The 18223-nt window shown below is 35.7% G+C and overlaps 3 protein-coding genes across 4 annotated transcripts; 1 reads left to right on the top strand and 2 right to left on the bottom strand.

Moving 5' to 3' along the window:
* Positions 1–59: 59 nt before the first annotated feature.
* Positions 60–6130, bottom strand: LOC109033064 (uncharacterized). Of its 2 annotated transcripts, none has more exons than XM_019045488.2 (4): positions 4108–6130; positions 3115–3270; positions 1835–2030; positions 60–306 (listed from the first exon to the last, which is right to left on the bottom strand). In XM_019045488.2, the coding sequence occupies exons 1-4, from the start codon at positions 4166–4168 to the stop codon at positions 192–194; spliced, it is 528 nt and encodes a 175-aa protein (XP_018901033.2). In that variant the 5' UTR covers positions 4169–6130; the 3' UTR covers positions 60–191. The 2 variants fall into 2 exon arrangements, with proteins under 2 accessions (XP_018901033.2, XP_072154943.1); XM_072298842.1 differs by having other exon boundaries at positions 1835–2021.
* A 155-nt stretch (positions 6131–6285) lies between these two features.
* RpL14 (ribosomal protein L14) lies at positions 6286–11583 on the bottom strand. Its single transcript, XM_019045486.2, has 5 exons — positions 11427–11583; positions 10180–10236; positions 9184–9285; positions 8071–8265; positions 6286–6630 (listed from the first exon to the last, which is right to left on the bottom strand). The coding sequence occupies exons 1-5, from the start codon at positions 11463–11465 to the stop codon at positions 6331–6333; spliced, it is 693 nt and encodes a 230-aa protein (XP_018901031.1). The 5' UTR covers positions 11466–11583; the 3' UTR covers positions 6286–6330.
* Positions 11584–11834: 251 nt separating this feature from the next.
* LOC109033088 (cyclin-dependent kinase 2-interacting protein) lies at positions 11835–17577 on the top strand. The gene is made up of 5 exons (XM_019045526.2): positions 11835–12094; positions 12929–13100; positions 13827–13917; positions 15063–15183; positions 16520–17577. The coding sequence occupies exons 1-5, from the start codon at positions 12022–12024 to the stop codon at positions 16714–16716; spliced, it is 654 nt and encodes a 217-aa protein (XP_018901071.2). The 5' UTR covers positions 11835–12021; the 3' UTR covers positions 16717–17577.
* Positions 17578–18223: the final 646 nt, after the last annotated feature.

The following is an 18223-nucleotide window of genomic DNA, read 5'->3' as shown; positions in this document are numbered from 1 at the left end:
GAGTTGAAAATTTTAGATTTAGAACTTACCCTGATTTCTTTTCAGATTTGTCTAGTCTTATCTCTATTAATTTGTCCACAAAATATCATATTGATTTCAACTATTTCCATTAAGAATTCAATTTTTAACTGGGATGCCACTCTCAGGATGCTTAGATTATGGGCATGAAGTTTCAGATTTCATCGTGACACTTAACGTTTATAAGAACATAGACCATCCAAAGAAAAAGATCGCAACATAACCCTGTTGTGGCAGCTAATGAGCTGATGGTGAATTTCTTCCACTATAACTCCATCACTTTGAGTTCTGCAACAAATCCAAAATGATAGAATAAACTTTGTAGGTAGATGAAAATTATTTTATAGATAGAACCTACTGTCGTATGATGAGCCAAGTGTCCAAGCCTAACAAATAACCACTAATGGAGACTTCGCATAAATATTACTGAGGAAGTCAAGCCAACGAAACAAGGCAAGTCTGTGGCTATGGTGGAAGTAGACAATCCATTGATTCGGTCATTCTCAAAAAGACTGAAGTGCCAAAAATTGAAACGCAAGAAAAACAGTAAAGACTTTTTTAAATCTTAGATGAGGTAATAGCATGATTAATCAGTTTAATGCCTTAATATTTTGGAGCTATGAGATATAAAACGAGTCAATTTAAAAGTTTTTTGTAGGTATTCGTTGGACTTATTGTAATTTTGGTGCTCAAGTCATTTTGAGAATGAACAATTCAATTGTTTTAGGAGACCGCTTCTCTCTATCGAACGATAATTGAATAAGCTCGACCTCACTCCACATTCCCTCTTTTTGTGGTATTAATTACTACCTACAAAAAAGTCTCACAACTTCAGTACATATGCCCTAAAAATGATTGGGCCCATAGAATCCTATGGGAGATTTGATCATTGCATTTTTTTACTCTCTTATTGAACATCTACTGTAATGTTATTTTTACCAGCAAATGCAGGAGTTTTGAACATTGATGTGCCCTATTTCCCAGATCTGCTCAATTCATCTCATTTTTTTTTCTGGAGCACCAGGTCAATTATTTTGAAATCAGCTCCAATAAACACTAGAGTCTAATTTCACGCTGTTATGAATAAAAAACTCCCAATTTTTCCTATGCATTCAAACTGCTCTTAGGTTTGATTTTACACCGTACAAAGACAAAGAAGCCTTATTTTGACATCAACAATTAAACTTCAGAATCTCTGCTCTGGATATGCCTTGACTTTTTCAGAATCGGACTACATTCCGATTAATTTGTAGGTACATGTAGATTAGCTTATCAGCTTCATTGAATAATACGATACACACCTAACAATTTTCTAATGGAGAATTTGCATGCAAATTTTGTATTGCTTCATCTGAAAGCGCTCTAAGAGCTGATTTCACAGTATTTGTTATAGTATTTTTCTGATATGGGAAATAGTATAAAAATAGATTTATAAGTGAGAAAATGCACAGCTGTGTGACGTCATCTGGCGGCATTTCCCATTTAAATACACATATTTTAGCAGATAAGACAATTTTGTCATATCTTCTCCAATAATTGTTCAATTCATGAAGCAAGGGTATCCCGGTGTTCAGCTCATCCAGTGGTTTCCACTGAAACACGAAATTCATCAAATTTCAGACACCTGCAAATTCTCTATTTGGTCCATTACAGTTAAATCAGGTAGGGAGCGAGAGAAGTCGTTCCCTAAACTTTACGATTGTACATCGACTGCAAATACGATCCTTGTTATCAGGTATAAAAATCCGACCCTTTCCTACCTTATGAAATTCTTCTTGCAAAAAGGATGCTTACTTCCTCATCCCAAGAATATTACCTTTCAGGGGTCATGATGTCAGAATCGTTGGCAACAGAAGAGGAACAGCATACATTTTCTGACGAAACGACAGCTCTGTTTTCTTGATGGATTTTCTCTAGTATGTTTTCCAAAGTGAAAATGACCCGAGTAAGTTCTTTTTTAACTTGCGGGTCACAAGGGAATGAAACCAAGCCACGCCTGCAACCTGGAGCACCTTATTGAAAGGAAGGAGTTGTAATTTAGTTTAGAACTACTTCTTGATATTATGATTCTATTGCTCTTCTCTCTTCCACAAAAACAGGCATTATTGATGATAAGGTAAAATTAAGAGGCGGGTAAGCTAGTTATCTCATTGGAGGTGGGAAAAAGGCCTAAGTTTGTACCTAACTACTCATTCCATTTTATTTTCTCACTTATTGATTTCCTGACCTAAAATCAAATGAAAGTCTCAATTCATTGGTACAAGGGCGGACTTTGAAGTAAGTTTACCAATTTATTTTTGGAAACATCGACGCTGAGATAAAAACCAAACCAACGTCGAAATGAACATTCTATCAGCTTTCTAGCAAACTGCCTATCAATTTTTGTATTGAGTCCAGGTGTTGCACAAAAATCATGGATTTTCTGCAACCGCATCTCCTTCAAACTTCAGAATTTCACCATCGAAAAAAGGAACACATGAATAGCAGTTTTCAGGCAAAATAATTAATTCTTCATTTTTAAATTCACCTCTTTGACCTTGCAAGGTTTAACAATAAAGGCATAATGATTTGACTTACACCCTCTTGGCGCGTTCAGAACAAATTTCATTTGTTACCTTCGCACCTCAGTTAGTGCCTTAGGGTTGATATCAAAGCAGATGAACACTGGTGGACGCATTTAGATTTCAGCTGACATCTTAGAGACTAGTGATGCGCAGAGGTACAGGCTTTGCCGTGCAATTAAATGTACTGGATGTCAAGAATACAAAATACAGCCACCTGTGTGTATCACCTTGGATAGATATGGCGAGAATGGATAGTCTTCAGCATTCTTATTACGTAACTCTCACATCTAGAAATAAAATATCTCTCAAGGTGAAAATTGAAAATAAGAAATGCTTCTGAAACTTGTGTTTATTGTGAGATTTTTATCTTTCATCTTTGAATTCAGTGAAATCTTTCCATGGAAATTTAAAAAGAATCCCTCCAAAAGCAATTGATTTTTTATTATAGGGAGTTGAATTTCACAACATACTATTGCACTAACTGATTAAAATGATGAGGAATAAAATATGGGGAAGATTAAATAGTGAAAACCTTGGGTGTCTTGCACAAGCTCCCACTGTCGCAGTGCATCCATCAGAGGTTTGTAAAATTGTAACTTGTCTGACTGAATAATAAGGTCATCGATCATTTCTTTTTCTTCAGCATCCAGTACAGTCCATCCCAAAAAAAGTTCCTTCAATCGTTCCTCTGTCATCAAGTAAGAATTTACAAATAAATAGACTTACCTTAAAATTCGCGAGTTCTTCTGGTCTAATTATTAAAACCAATTGGACGTATTTCTGCCAAACAGAGCTATGTGCATTAAGATATGAGCCCCGAGACTCATAAGAATACATGCATGGCAGGGCTCACATCATAATGAACATAGTTCCGTTTGGCAGAAATACGTTCAATTCAAATATTAAAAATCAGTAATAACACTTGAAAGATACAAGGCTTCACACTTTATTTGAGGCCCCAAGTTCCGAACTTGGCAATCTCCATTGCCCTGTCCAAAAACTGTGCGATCATTATAATTTTAAAATTGGAAGAGGAAGGAAGCCTCTACATTCATGTCATCTCGTAAATTTTCTGTAATCAATAGAGAAAATTTGGAACATTTTAAAAACCGCCACACGTTTTGGTTGTCCCTCACAGAAAATGAATGTGATTGCACGATTTTTAGACAGGGCAATGGACAAGCAATGGACAATGTAAATGCATCCATGCATGGACATGCATGGATGGAGCAATGGATGGGCAATGGGCAAGGTTTGGGACTAGGGACCTCATTTCATGGTTATCCAAGGTATTTAACCTCATCCTGCATAATTCAACCATTACTGATATCGTTACACGAAGAAATTTAGTATTTTTAGTGGGGTTGAGGTTCCAAAAAAGATGCTTTGGTAGCATTTAAAAACAATAAATAAAAACATTGTATCAATAAATAAGCAGACTTTAAAGCAGTTAACCTGATCAGAAATATAGGCTTGAAGGAAGAAAAAATTAGGTATGACTGAAAATAGGAGAGAAAGGGGGTACCTTCAGGGATGAGGTGATAAATGGCTTCATATATTTGCTTGGCTAAACATGGGTTTAGCATTGTTACAAGAAAAAGCTGAGGACTTGAGATTATTCTAAGCTTGAATTTTATGACAGCATAACCACAATGTTGAAGATGTAAATTATCTCAATTCAATCATATGTTCAATTCCTTCTGATAGAAACAGAATGCATCAACTCAGAGGATTTTTCAATTGCAGTGCCTTTCTTCTCCACTCCGATTTGAGTGGCCTGAAACTTATTTTTTTTATCTATTCAAATGCCTAAAATTAATTCAAGGTGATTCTCCATCCAATTTTTTTTTCCTTTCCGGTTTTTTGCCCTGTGATGGGGCTTTGGCCATAGAGAAAAATAGTTGACTTAGCCCCATCTGAAGTTGACCTTCATTCAGGTCATTGAGGAAACAGTAATTGAAGCACTGGGTGCAGAAAGGGCATTTCTTAGTTGCAATGCCTCAAAAGCTCCGCTAAAGTTTCATCCATTTTAAGTCAAGCAAACATATGCAATTTGTTGGAACTTCCACTGAATATTCTTTGCGATTTTTCAGTACTGAAAATGTAAAATTGCAGAAAATACACTCAATAGTTTCCTCTCTGAAATAAAAATTAGCACTGGAGATTCTACGGCCTTGTCCACACGGACCCAGTTAGAACAAATTAGTTCCATAAACTTTGTGTTCCAGGAACAAGTTATAGCTGAACAATAACTAGTTCCTGGAACAAGTTCGCCCGAAGTTTCTCAAACCACGCTCAAGTGCACAGGGCCTAAAACAACACAACTAAAAATGCTCTTCCTGCACCCAACGCCTCAATTCGGAGGCTTGAAATTCAGAATGCTGTGTTTTAAAGATCAAGTGGTATTTAGCATCCTTTAACTCAATCCTAATGTTTCACATAGTTAAAGACTGGCGCTAAAGGCAAGTGTTAGGAGCAATTATTCAGTCGCTTTACAATGATTATGAAAGAATTCACTTTTGATCTTGAGTTGATTGGAGATATTAGGATCCACACAAAAGCAAATCAATCTTTTAACCTCATTGCTTTGTTAACTTAATGATGTAGAAGCACCGGTGATAGGTATCAATACTTCAAATACATAATTTCAGGAGGAGACTAGATTTTTCCCCCGATTTCTCAGTAGCAAAATGTTGCCTTTTGGCAATACAAATCCGAGGAATTCCTACATTTGCTGCTAGGCAAAACATCTTGCGGAAAAGCAAGACAATTCTGGTTTCTTATTATGCTCTTTCAAGGTGGCAGCAAAAACAGTGTATTTTGAACACTGACTTCAAGGATATACAGCTTTGTAAAGCGCACCAAAAAACCAATTGAAAAATTTCAAAACGTTAGTTTATCAGTTCATTGAGACCACCTTTTTCCAATTTATTCTGACCAAAATGACAAAAATGAAAAAACTGCTGATACCTAAACTGAGAAATTCCAACTGTTACTTCGATCTGTAACTTGAAACTTCTCAGTTTTTCTATTGAAGGTTTAGATTCCTGGAAATTATCACAAACAGGAGAAATTAATGTTCAATTGAAGAATTAAAAGCCAGTCTGTTTCATAATAAGTCATTTTGATTTGTAGACGCTAATAGATTCGTGTAAATAATTCGATAATATGCCTTCTTTCAATTGCTAGTTACCTTTCCCTAATTTCGCATATTATGATTGCACACTGATAACATGCGCATCAACTACTTCCAGATTGAAATTGACCAAAATATACATGGCTGAGAATTAATAGTAAAATTTTGCAAAGGGCCTCTAGAAAACATAGTGAATAACATGTTGCACAGTGCTTTTTCACTGTGCAACATGTTATCTCTTAAAAATCATGCGTAGAAAACAATTTATACAAAGGTAAGTCAGGAAATCATCGCATGAATAAGATAAATGTGTTTAAAATCAACATTGGTTAAATGGAAAAAATAAAAATGGTGTCACTACATAATACAGCTTCAATTTGTTATGTGTTACGAATATCTGTTGATATTGCATTGGAAATTTTATTGTCAAACTTCCTGTTGTGTAAATCATTTTCTACGTAAGATTTTGAAATGAAAATATGTACCTATTCCTACTCCTTTAAAACTTGCTTAGTAGCCCATTACTGAGGCTTATACAGGCTGCTGGAGAAAAATAAAAAGAAGTGATTTACGTAAAAAAAATACGGTCCAAATATATTAACAAGAAACATTTTACTTAGCAGCTACTTCCGGCTTAGCGGGTTTTGGTTGACTTTTTCGAGCTAAGGCCTTTTCTCTCCTCTTAAGTCCACGTTTCTTCATCTCTTCCTTGTTCTTCTTCCTGAATTCAGCCAATTTGGTTTTGTCCATGCGTGTGACCTTTCCTGCTTTCTTTGCTCGCCTGTACTGTAGGATGCCTGCAAGTCTCTTCGGGTGAGCCTTCAATTTCTTGAAGTAGGTTCGGAGGATGTTGTTGCGTTTACTCTTGATCCTCTTTAGTTTGTAGTGGTCAAAGTCGTTCATTGATTTCATCTGGAAATAAAGTAAAGAAATGTTGACTGATTCCTTGGATTAAGAAGCAAACACAGAAAGAGAATCTAAAAAATAAGGAAATAATTTATATTTTGAGAAAGTTTTTTTTTCTTAAAAGAGAACTTCAAGTTCATGTTTAATAGTAGTTTTATCTTGACAGATTAAAAAAGAGCCATGGTAATGGAAACTGGAGAGATTTATTGGCAATTGTGAATTAGGCTTGGTGTCAACAACAGAGTGAATTTGGCGATTCGATTCCATGATTTGAAGAAAATAATAAAAATAAGTGAAATTTCAATGGGTCAATTAGGTATTTCAAATGAGTTCTTTCTGTTACATTGGAGCAACCCTTGCTATCTTAAAATGCAGGGGAAACAACTGATGAGCACTGAAAATGAAAAAAATGAGAGGCAAGAACAGGGGAAATAGCTAACTTACATGAGATAACTAATTGGAATTTCATACCTCTAGTTGATTTAAATACTTAGAAGTAGACACCAAATAAGATGCTAGTGTGGAGCAATAGGCCTGTTGCAAAGTTTTGCTAGAGCAAAAATAAGAGTTGTTCTTCTTGGATGATGTCTCAAAATCACGATGAGCGCATCTGCAAACTCTGAAATGCACTCCTAACTTCAAAAACGGCATAAGAAATTTGCGTCTTTTAAAGCTTCCCGCTTCAAAAAGGATTCTACAGCACAGGTAAACATTTCGTTAGAGGAGTCATTCCTTTCGATCCATGCACACATGGTCGACGTTTCATCAATGCGAGAAAAATGTGAATGTAAACTTGCAGATTGTTATTAGGTGGTTAGAATCATTGTCTTGTCACATGTGTTTTGGCGGACTGGCGTCGGCTATGTTGAGTATTGCATAGTGTCCTTGTGAGCAGGGGTTGGATGGAATGACTCCTCTGACGAAATGCTCACCTGTGCCATGGTATTGTTTTGGAAACAGGCAGTTAAAAAAAACGCAAATTTCTTATGCAAATTGTGAAGTAAAGAGTGCATATCAGACTTTGCTGATGCGCTTACCTTTATTTTTGAAACACTCTCTGTGAGTAACAACTCATATTTTTGCTCTAGCAAAAGTTTGCAATAGGCCCATTGAGATGAAAATTCCGTTTTTCAGATCTTAAAATTCAAACACTTTAAAAGTTTAAAAAAAAAGACCTTTGCCGATCAAGAAGTTCAGTTTCGAACGTATGCCGTACAAAATATCAAAAAAAAAAAAAGGTAAAGAAGTGTAAGGTTTTGTTCATTTCGGCAGTTTAAATTGTCATTTGAGACTCAAACCAAAATGCAGAAAATATGCTTCCTATTTATGTAGTGCTAGCAAATCCACAAACATCATACCCACTTTGAGCCCCCAGAAAACGGATTGCCTACTCTAAGAAAAACTCTAGTTGTTTCGATGCAAACAAATACGACAGACTGAAAGTACCTTCTTAGCTCTTATTAAAGCACGGCAGACTCCAGTTTTGGACCATTGCCTGTCAATATCTGCATCAATCCAAGCTTTCTTGACAACGTCTCGTTTGGCAGCCCGAGGAATGTCGATTTTTAATCCCGTTAAGTTGAGATGATCCATGTATACAGGGATGCGTGGAACTCCGGTCAAAGGTCCATCTACCAAAACCTAAAAAAAATAACAGTAATAATTAGTACAGCATTGGTTACTTTAATAAAACCTATGATTATGACCTAATGGTAGATACCATGATATACAAGTTAACAAGGTCAAAACTTACATCTATTTAATTTTTCAATTCCAACGAGTTGCCCCAATAACAAAACAACGGGAAAAATAGAGACCAAGTATATAGCCAATTAATTGCAAAGAAAAATAATAAAAAAAAAAAATGGCTAAGACTTAGATTGCTAGGCATGAAAAAAAGAAAAAAATATGCGAGAAAGCATAATGAAAGATGCTAAATTACAGAATGTATGATTGCACCTTGCGCCAGTGCTTGACAAAATGAGGGCATAAAAGAGACATTTATACGGAGACAGATTTATCATAATACATGCAAATGTAATTCTTTTGTAAAAAATAACAAAGGCTAGAATTAGTTGTATAACATGGACTTATAGAAGTGACTTAAGAATAAACTGTTGGTATTACTAAAATGAAAATGATGATAGATCTTGTGTATGCTCAAAAAAAAATTAACTAAAAATAAGTTAGTAAACGTAATTTAGGTGTAGTTTCTCAGAAATAACTCAGTGAATAATATCAATATTTTTTTGTGGAAGGTCATAACTGATTTATTGGTGGGCAGAGTAATCTTTAGTCAAGTTCTATCTTCGCTGACTGATAGATTGATTTTAATCATAAAATTCTATTTTGAATTCTGGCCTGAATGCTGGTGCAACTAACCCAACTTTTAATATTGATGCCTGAGTTGGTATTGACGACTGATTGATCCATTACTGCTTCTTGATATTCAAATTAATGCCAAAGAAAATGCTCCATCTAAAGCTTTCCTTGAGGGTATCACAATTAAAGTTCACATAAAATTAAATTGTTCGGAGAAAAAGATGAGAGTAGACTCACCCATATTTCAGAGATTATGTCTACGATGGCGGCAGTCTTTCCTCTGTAGTGAGGTCCGGTCAAAAGGATTACACGGCCAACTTCTACGAATCTATTATACCTCTGCAAAAACAGGAAAAAAACGCATGAGACACAGGAAAGTACAACTAAAATTACTGACATTCATGGCATGCCCGCACAAAACCAGACATCTATTTCTAGATTAAAATTTCAACACAAGCAGAGGTACTGAAAAATGGATAATACCTTCAGTTTTCAAAAGAGACAAAAACGTAGAGTAAGTGGTGCTGAGCAAAATCAAATACCACGATGAATCAAAATACTTTTAGAACACCATCTATGGATACTAAACTGCTATTAACTTATACACTAAATCTTTAAAAGCATTTTGACAGTGATCGGATCATGGTTGATTATACAGTTCAAAGTTTAGCTTCTATATCTGTAAGAGAAAATCCAGAATGGGCAGTTCTGGGTGCAGGGTTGGTTAAGGGCATATTCGAGACAGAAACTGTAACAAAGTGATAACATAATCATCTGGAATCCTTCTAGGCTTTCGAGATTCACTCTTGTTTCCCTGTAAAATCATGTCACTTTGCGGCTAATGTAGCTGATGGATGAGGATGGACTGGGGACAAAAGCATCTGTAAATTATGGGAAAATATGTTATTTCCTAGACCACAAATGTCGATGATTCCTTGTTTTGACTATGGGCAGGCATTAACAAGACTAAAATTAATGAAACCATCAATTGTTTATTTCCAACAGTTAGCTCTCTCTTTTAATTCCTGTAAGTAGTAGGTGTTGTATTGCTATTTACGGTGCTTGGTTACGCATGAGAGGCTTTCCAATAAAGCCCAGTCATATTGATTTTTTCACTATAATTGATTTTCTGAAATGACCACTGGGGTCCACCATCACTTCTCAGTATTTTTCCTGGAAATCTGAGAGAGAAAAGAGGGGGAAGAGTCCAGATTAAATAAAATGTGAACTTACAAAGCCTTTGCCTTCCAAAATCCTCCGCTTCGCACGGCTTTTCTTCACGGGCTTCTTCTGCAAAAAATGAAAAAAATAAGGTTAGTTAAGACAGATCAGAATATTCACAGACAACAAAGCAAAGTGAGGTTAGTAAAATCTTGCATCCTGGAATCAATTACTACAAGATGTGGAAGAATTACTTTCCTTCCTGTTTAACTTCCTATCTTCTTGAAAAGGCTTGTTACTTCTAGTAAGATGAAAACAAGCCAAGATATTACTAAATTCAACTATAGCCAAAGCAAGAAACTGATTTTGGCTGGATAGAGCTGATCATGATCTGATTGAAAGTCAGGGGCAAATGCGCCTGCATGAACGATACAAATCATAGAAATATTTGGTTCAGGGCATAATTTCTGACAAGTTTTAAGCTGGCAGCTCTATAGGCTATCATCATTACGAGTAGACATGACTAAACACTGGAACTTGCGTCAAGTAGGTTTGCAATTGTTGACTTTCTATCAAGATTGCGACTGAGCATAACTTCTGACTTCCTTGCCACTGTCTTACGTAATGAAGGATTGGCTAAAGGCAACAATTCTAAAATATGCAGAAGGGGGCGAATGCTACAATATGCAGAAGGGGGTGCAAGGTCTATAATCCTGCGCCTACCTATCAGAGATTAACATCCACCACTGAATAAGAAGTAAATTTAACTTGGACATTATCTACAGGCTAGAGCCAATAAGGCCACCGTGGAAGCTGTATCTAACACCTGTGCAAAACTTTCAAATTATTTCCGATTCCTTTGTCCTGGAAACGGTGGTTGGAAGAAGCATGTTCGCCCTGGGGCATAGGAAGTGATAGAAACTCTCGAAGGCAGACCGAGTGGATTACGGAGAAAAACTGTGAAGCCAAGCGTGCACGTCAAAATAAGTAAAAGGAACAATGCTGTGCCCTGTGGTTCTGCCCACTTTCGACTGACTCATAATTGCTAACTAATACTAGGTGGGAGACGGTCATGTCTCGAACTGGTCTCGGGCTTCAATGAGATAGAGCTCGACTCAAATAAACTTGAATATGTAAGGGTAAGCAAGTTTTCCTGGGAAGAAGATAAGTATTGTGGAAGATGGAAGCAGGTTTAGAGAGGTGTGCTGACATGACAGCATGGAGGTGCTGTTCCACTGAACTTGGGCATTCCGATACAGGAGAAATTCGTGGGGAGATAACGGGTTGTGAGTGAAAAAGTATTGGCTAAAGTTTCTTACCTTTTTCTCCTTTTTATCGGCAGGTTTTTTCTCAACCATGATTACTAAATTAAATTTCGAGAAACCGCGTGGTGAAACGAAAGCCTACGGCCACCTCAGAAGTAAAATTAACCTGCAAAACATGTATGACAACCGGAATTACACCAAACATCAGAATGTGCGAGGAGGTTGCCGCGAAATTTAAATATCACCGTAATGACCCAATATTATTTCTTGAATTTTTGGATTCAGATTTACACGAAAATGGTTCGAAAAATTTCGAAATTGATTGCAATCAGCTATATTTTCAAAAACAAGGAAAAAATTGGACTATAAACCATTGAATTTTAAGTAAATTACAAACCGTTGTGACTATGGCGTTAAAATTCCTTTAGTTCTTGTCTTCTCCGCTAGGTTCGTTGAGGTCAATTTTCACATTTTAATTTCAGCCAGAAGCATGGTTTTGTTTACATAGTAATAACTGATTGTCAATTCTAGTAAACTTCAAGGAAAATGATTTGAAAGTAAATTACACAGTTACGTTTTGTGCAAAGATTTTGTGATATCTCTTACTCTAAATTTTGCACCCAAGTTTGCTCTGTATAACTGGTCATCAATGAGTTCTACACCCGTCCGCAGCCCTGGAGGAGGCTCCTCAAAACGAAGAGAATCTTTCTCACCCATTATTCGTAAGATTTATGCTTAGATTTTTCCAATTTTATTATGGACTCACTGTGGATGCATTAAATTACCTGTGACGGAATATGGTCCCCTCTAACATGACACAACAAAGGACTCATCACAGACCGAGGACTATGCCATGTATCATATTTTTGGACAAAATTAGCTGAAGTTTATAAAGCTGAAGATGGTTGAAGACAAGGAGCGTATATCTACAATGAGGAAAGTGACAAGCCCTCCTTGAAATTATAAAATTTCACAAGATCAATACCCTTTGATGCACTGGCAGCATCCAAACAGGATCTATTTTGTGCTGCGTACTTGATGTAACTATCTTGCTAGAATGCGCGTCAAACAAGTTGGTAGTTGTTCATTTTTGACTGCAATACGCAGCAGACAGCATTATCTCAAATTGGCAGGAGGGGCACCTGCAGTCAATTTTCGATTGCTACTGGATGATAGCAACGCAGTTTATGTCAAACAGAAAGTAAATAATTGCCAACTTATCTGACGTAAATTCTATGATCAAATATTTTTCATCCAGCCTTCATGGGATGAGGACTTCAGTGGTGGTCTTGACTTGCTGAAAATTTTTAGAAATGCTCTTGAAAGAATTTTTTCAAAATTTTTTGTGTTTAATCCATGCAAAACTTTAATAAGTAGGTAGATGCTTAGTGTTGTGCTCAATTATTTAGGTGAACTACAGAATTTTATAGATCTACAAAGTAAGTAAATGCACTGTATTTGGCCTTTGATCACAGCATAGGTAATTGCCGTAATGATACTTTTTTGTAAATGTTTATATTCTACTCATCTTATATTTTTGCCTGATGTGCTTTCAGTTCCTGAAAGTCCAGTTACAAGCATGAAGCAGAAAGGAAATTTGACTGGAAATGCAAGGATCATACGGGATAATTGTGCCTCCATTTGTAATCTCAGTAAAAAATGGGATGTGAGTAACCAAGTAGGAGCTGACATAGTGATGAAGATTATCAACTTAAAATTAGAAGCACAGTAAGTTTTTCTACTTCGGTAAGAAAGATACAGAATTTCAATGAGCACATCAGTAACTGAAATCAAAGAGTATGAGCTCATCGCAAGAAGGAAAATCTCTGTGTTGTTCTATCTTAATTCTTTAAAAGAAAACAAATGAAAATATCCTGTCAAAAATTGTGGAACAAATGAAGAAAATTCACCGATAGTATCAAGGAAATCCATGATTTTGTTTCCTTTTACAGAAAACAAAACTGAAGGAGAGATTTGCTACAATGCAAACTCCAGCAGATATATGCATTGTTTTGACTTTAGGCATTATGATTGTTAAAAATGTAGAGGCTTCTTTTTGTGAGGATTCCACATTAAAATTTGTGGATTTTTTGTTTCTTTGCTGTGCTGAAAATTTTCAAATGCATGATTCACTTTGTTTTTTGTCTAAAAGGAAAAGACAGCAGTAGATTCACTCTAGTTCATACTTGAAAAAACGGCGGGTGACTAGGGAAGTCAGTAATTAACTTGGGGCAATGTGTAAGGGTTGAAACTCAGGTATATCACTCCATTCCGAGGAAATTCGTTGAAGCCAATCAACCCCTGAATATTAGACCTAGCCACCTTTCTGTCTCTTCTTCTCACCTGCCACTCTTCAAGGCATGGATGGTAAATGACTGGGTTTTTCCCTCCTCCTCCTTTTTTTTTTAATGAGCAATTGCAACTTATCTAATGGCTAGCGGTGGATTTTTTCAGGGAACAGTCAACTGGTAGCTCTGAAGAAGTGCAGTATCCTGTAGGCTTGGAAGAGTTAATCATAGAATTGGAAAATACATGTGCAAATATGGTAAAGTTTTGTCATTTAAGTATTAGCTACAGCTGACTGCAAGGTTGTGGCAAAAAATTCCAAACATTTCTACCAGTTTTCCTAATCAATGGGGATTTCAATATTACTTCCTGTGTCAGGACAGGACAGGCTCTTTTGGAGTAATTTCTCAGTTCATGACTTTTGCTTAAGGATGCTCATAATTGCCAAGCCCCTAGTACGAAATACTAGCCTACATCCTGACAGAGTCGGAATTTTTTTTGTCTGAATCAACATTTTTTGTAGAAATATCAATTGTCACTTCTTTCAAAAGAAAAATTGAAAAAAAGAAAACTTTTTTGCATAGTTAAAATTAAAACCCGGGACTGGCCTGGCCTGGTGTCATTAGCTGCAACTCCAGACTGATGACACTGATGGTTTCAAAACACATCCTAGATCTTAATTTTAAATGTGATGTGTGTAATGTTTTAAACGAAAGCAAACACAAGGAACTAAAATGGGTAGACTAGACTGAAACAAAAACAAACAAGAAATTTTATTAAATAAAACGATAAAAGTATTTGCCTTGGTCACTTGATCAAACGGTGCTATCAATATATCAAGTCCAATTGGTTATTAGACAAGCCAATCACAACACCCAACCTTGCTTTATCGATAACACGGTTTGATCCTCTGACCAGACTTTTCACTTCAAACAACGATTATATTGTAAACGCAGTAGAGATACATACATAACCTCTCAACACTATTGCTACCTAAAAGTAAATTTACAAATGTGAATAAAAAGATACACAGTGGCCATTTCTTCTTGTGACGTCATGAAATCTGTTAAGTAGTGGAGTATTTTTTCTTTTGAAACAGGGTTGGATTTTTGGCAATTTTTAAAGTCTTTTTCTCAGTTAGAATTTGATTTAATGAGAAAGCGGAAAATACAAGAATTTTCAATCCTTGAACTTTTTCCCTTAAAACATTAAACAAATTGTAAACATTGATTGTTGCCATTCAAGGCAACGTTGTAAGTACACTCATTATAGCTTGTCAAGATAATGGGAGCATTCCCTTCAATCAACTTTTCACAGAACTTGTAAAAGTACACATTTACCTTTCTTTGTACATCGTATTTGTAGCCAATAATTTCCATTTATACTTTTCAATTTATTTTTTAGGCGACAATTGTTGATGAAATGGAAAAATCAAAAGGTCATCTTCTTGGTGTGGAGAAGTTAGAAAAATTCCAGAACAAAGGGGACACCCCAATTTTCGTCTCTTGGCCCACGGCTAAATTTGGTGAGAGATGATCAGTGTCATATTGTTTATCTATTTTATGTCTTAAGCGTAAAAATTATATTTTCCAGAGCATATTTTCTGTCCAAAACATTTCTGTATGGTGTATCCAATAGTGCTTTTTTTGTTGAATCTCCCTATCTTCATTAGTTTTTCGAGTGACAAAGATGCAAGAAATTAGTTTTATACACAGCTAGTGAATAATCAAAAGGAATTATTGAAGGGTAAGAGCCAGAGGGCTTAACTGTACTACAATGTTGCAAAGTTTCTTTTGACAATGAGTTCATTTCGTCAATCAAGGTTGCAAATTCTTTTTATGAGTAGTTCATGAATTTTCTTTGTGCGTTGACCAAAATTTCCGAAATTTTGTTGGTATGTAAAACTTACACTTGTTAATGCTTAAAAAAATAAGTTATCAGGCAAGACTTTGAAACGTTGCAAGGAATTAAGGCAATGAAGCTCCTCTAACTTTCACCTCCTTCATATCTCTATTTTATGAAAAGCAACTTAAGCAATAGACGACAATACAAGGTATGATTATAAGCACTCTGATGTGTGTCTTCTCTTCAAAATCTTACGGAGAGGACAATTCGCGCAACAAAAATTTCTGAAATTGACTTTTAATGAAAGACCAGGATGGTAGAGCAGTGCTAAGTGCATTTTATCCTGTCACATATAGTTGGGGCTAAATTTGTGGTGTTTTTTTCATTGCTCCTAATCAGGAAAATTACATTTTTATTTAGCACTGGTTATTGAAAATTTGGATTTCCCTCTAACATGAAAAACCAGAGTCAGTTAGTGAATCTAATGGCTCATTATAGTGGTTTTGACAGGCTGCTGAATCAAGCAGAGCTCCTTCACTATCCTGTGTTGTCCTGAGTGTAAACAATATGCAACAGCTAAGCCAAAGCGCAGAGATTGAGGTTGCCTTATTTTCACACCGCAGAGACGGTTACGGCAATGTTTAGTGTGCGGTTTAACTAACTCTAGTAGATTATGGTTTTTTTGAGTTGGAAATTTGAATATATGCATCAGAAAACATCAATACCTCAGCGAGAAGTTATTTTCAATCATTTTCCGTCTTCCAGTCAAGTTTTATGTTATATTTTGATGAAAAAAACATACGTCATGATGCACAAATTTACATCTTGTCTAGTAGCCTGTAGTCTGGTGTATGCTGGTTGGACATCCTCAGTCAATTTAATTCTAGAGTTTCGCATTGCAAGTCATCAGATAAAATATTTTTTCTCATTGTCATTTGGTTAAAGTGTTCCATTTTACTGTTCTTATTCTGATTTATCATGTATGTAGTAACGGACGATTTCTCTGTTTTTCCCAGGGCAATTTGCAGATTATGTCGCTAGTTTGTACAGGAAGGAATTGAAAGTGAAGGTGAAAGTGAAAGAAAAAATCGCACATCAATCAACCAGGGAGAACTTGATGTTTTACTTCTCATGTTGGTTTTATCAGGTGTATATTGACAAAGATATCAAAGAAGAGTTGTATAACATGGCAATGGAAGTTGGTTTCAGATGATGAAAATGCCAGTGATATGTAGGTTATCCTGTTAGGGCGACAGTTTCGCTGCCAAGAGGGTAATTTTTCCCTCCTTGAAATGCCATCAGTATCTGCAGGCAGTTCTCCATCTTCACTTGGCCTGTTATTCACCTCACAAAAGATGATTCCTTGAGCCACTTGCTGGCAGATTCCTTATCAAACTTGGGGCATATATATTTTGCATTAAGTAGATTTTTGAACACTGCTATTAGTACAAGTAAGTGATCCTGTTTTAAAAAGCATCATGAATTGTTGATTTTTACAAGTAAAAAATAGTCCTCACCGTGAAAAATTTGTGGCAAAAAATGAATTAATGCAAAAGTGATGAACGAGAGCTATACTTATGAAACACCTTTGTAAATTTTCGTCACTTCAGAGGTTCTTCTAATGTAAAATTGTACACTCCTCATTTTTGTGCAGATGGTACAACGCAGTGCTTTTACGAAAGTAAAGCAATTTTTAATTGAAAGGACCATTATCTAATGGTAACAATGAACAACTTATAATTTGTTCGAAGAAAACACATTTACAGGAGCTCTAACTATGGTCCAATTGGGCTGAAATTCTGCAGGGATTTTATTTTCATGTATCGGTATCTATTAGAGACATGAGAACTGAACTTTTCTAACTTTTTTTTTCTCACTATACAAATAAGCTATACTGCATTGTGCAGCCATGTGCACCAAAATTAACATTTTTTGTTCATATTACTGTAGGATAACTTAAGTAAACAACTGTGATGCATATTTGTTGTTGGTTTTAACATTTTTGCCGTGTTTAACAGATTTCTATCAGTTTTTGTTAATCGGTTTTTAATAAAATTGTAAAAAAGGAAATGATCGTTCTGAGTTCTTTACAATCTTGATTTCATAACACCAATTTTAATTTCTTGTGGCAACAAAGTCCCATGAAATTCCTCAAGCCTAAACTTGTTCACTAAAAGTTTCAAAATATGTATTCTACAAAGGGAATCATAAGAAAAACTATAGTAGTGTTTTGAATTAAATAGAGTCAAACCGTAATAAGTTTCTCTGTTTCCCTGTGTTTTTCTGGTCATTGGAACACTGGTTTGATTCACAGGTTGTTCTTCTGGGTCAAAATTAGTTATTTTTGCGCAGTACCTACCATAATCTCCTAAACCCCTCTATTTTTAAGCAGTTATCCAAGTTTGAGACAATAAACCTCATTCTAACATTGTGGCGTTTAGAGATACAATTACCATGAGCATGGTAATTTTATGTGCTCCACTGTACTTGATCAAAAGAAAAAAACGAGTTAAATTTGTGAAGTAGGTACCCGGGCATTTAAAATTGCAGGTCAATACCCAAAATCATACAAGCGAGGTCATTTAAAAGAGTATTCTGCATACCTATTCCTTTTCTCTTTCTACAAAAATAATGAAATTTTCAAACTCTGTACACTTCACACTTTGTAAATTCTTGTCTGAACATTAATTTGCAAATTTTTCTGACTTTCTGTACTTTTT

The sequence above is a fragment of the Bemisia tabaci genome, chromosome 3, assembly GCF_918797505.1.
Source record: "Bemisia tabaci chromosome 3, PGI_BMITA_v3".
NCBI classification, from domain to species: domain Eukaryota; kingdom Metazoa; phylum Arthropoda; class Insecta; order Hemiptera; family Aleyrodidae; genus Bemisia; species Bemisia tabaci.
This window is presented reverse-complemented; position numbering and strand designations above follow the sequence as displayed.

What these genes read in the sequence shown, in the direction of transcription:
- LOC109033064 (XM_019045488.2), bottom strand. Translation starts at nt 4,168, where the DNA reads ATGCTAAACCCATGTTTAGCCAAGCAAATATATGAAGCCATTTATCAC. An exon ending in TTATCACCTCATCCCTGAAG is followed by an intron (nt 3,271 to 4,107) that starts GTACCCCCTTTC and finishes ACTTGATGACAG; the next exon opens with AGGAACGATTGAAGGAACTT. An exon ending in GACATCATGACCCCTGAAAG is followed by an intron (nt 307 to 1,834) that starts GTAATATTCTTG and finishes GATTTGTTGCAG; the next exon opens with AACTCAAAGTGATGGAGTTA.
- RpL14 (XM_019045486.2), bottom strand. Translation starts at nt 11,465, where the DNA reads ATGGTTGAGAAAAAACCTGCCGATAAAAAGGAGAAAAAG. An exon ending in CCGATAAAAAGGAGAAAAAG is followed by an intron (nt 10,237 to 11,426) that starts GTAAGAAACTTT and finishes CATTTTTTGCAG; the next exon opens with AAGAAGCCCGTGAAGAAAAG. An exon ending in ACATAATCTCTGAAATATGG is followed by an intron (nt 8,266 to 9,183) that starts GTGAGTCTACTC and finishes TATTTTTTTTAG; the next exon opens with GTTTTGGTAGATGGACCTTT.
- LOC109033088 (XM_019045526.2), top strand. Translation starts at nt 12,022, where the DNA reads ATGAGTTCTACACCCGTCCGCAGCCCTGGAGGAGGCTCCTCAAAACGA. An exon ending in AACTTAAAATTAGAAGCACA is followed by an intron (nt 13,101 to 13,826) that starts GTAAGTTTTTCT and finishes GGATTTTTTCAG; the next exon opens with GGAACAGTCAACTGGTAGCT. An exon ending in TTGGCCCACGGCTAAATTTG is followed by an intron (nt 15,184 to 16,519) that starts GTGAGAGATGAT and finishes TGTTTTTCCCAG; the next exon opens with GGCAATTTGCAGATTATGTC.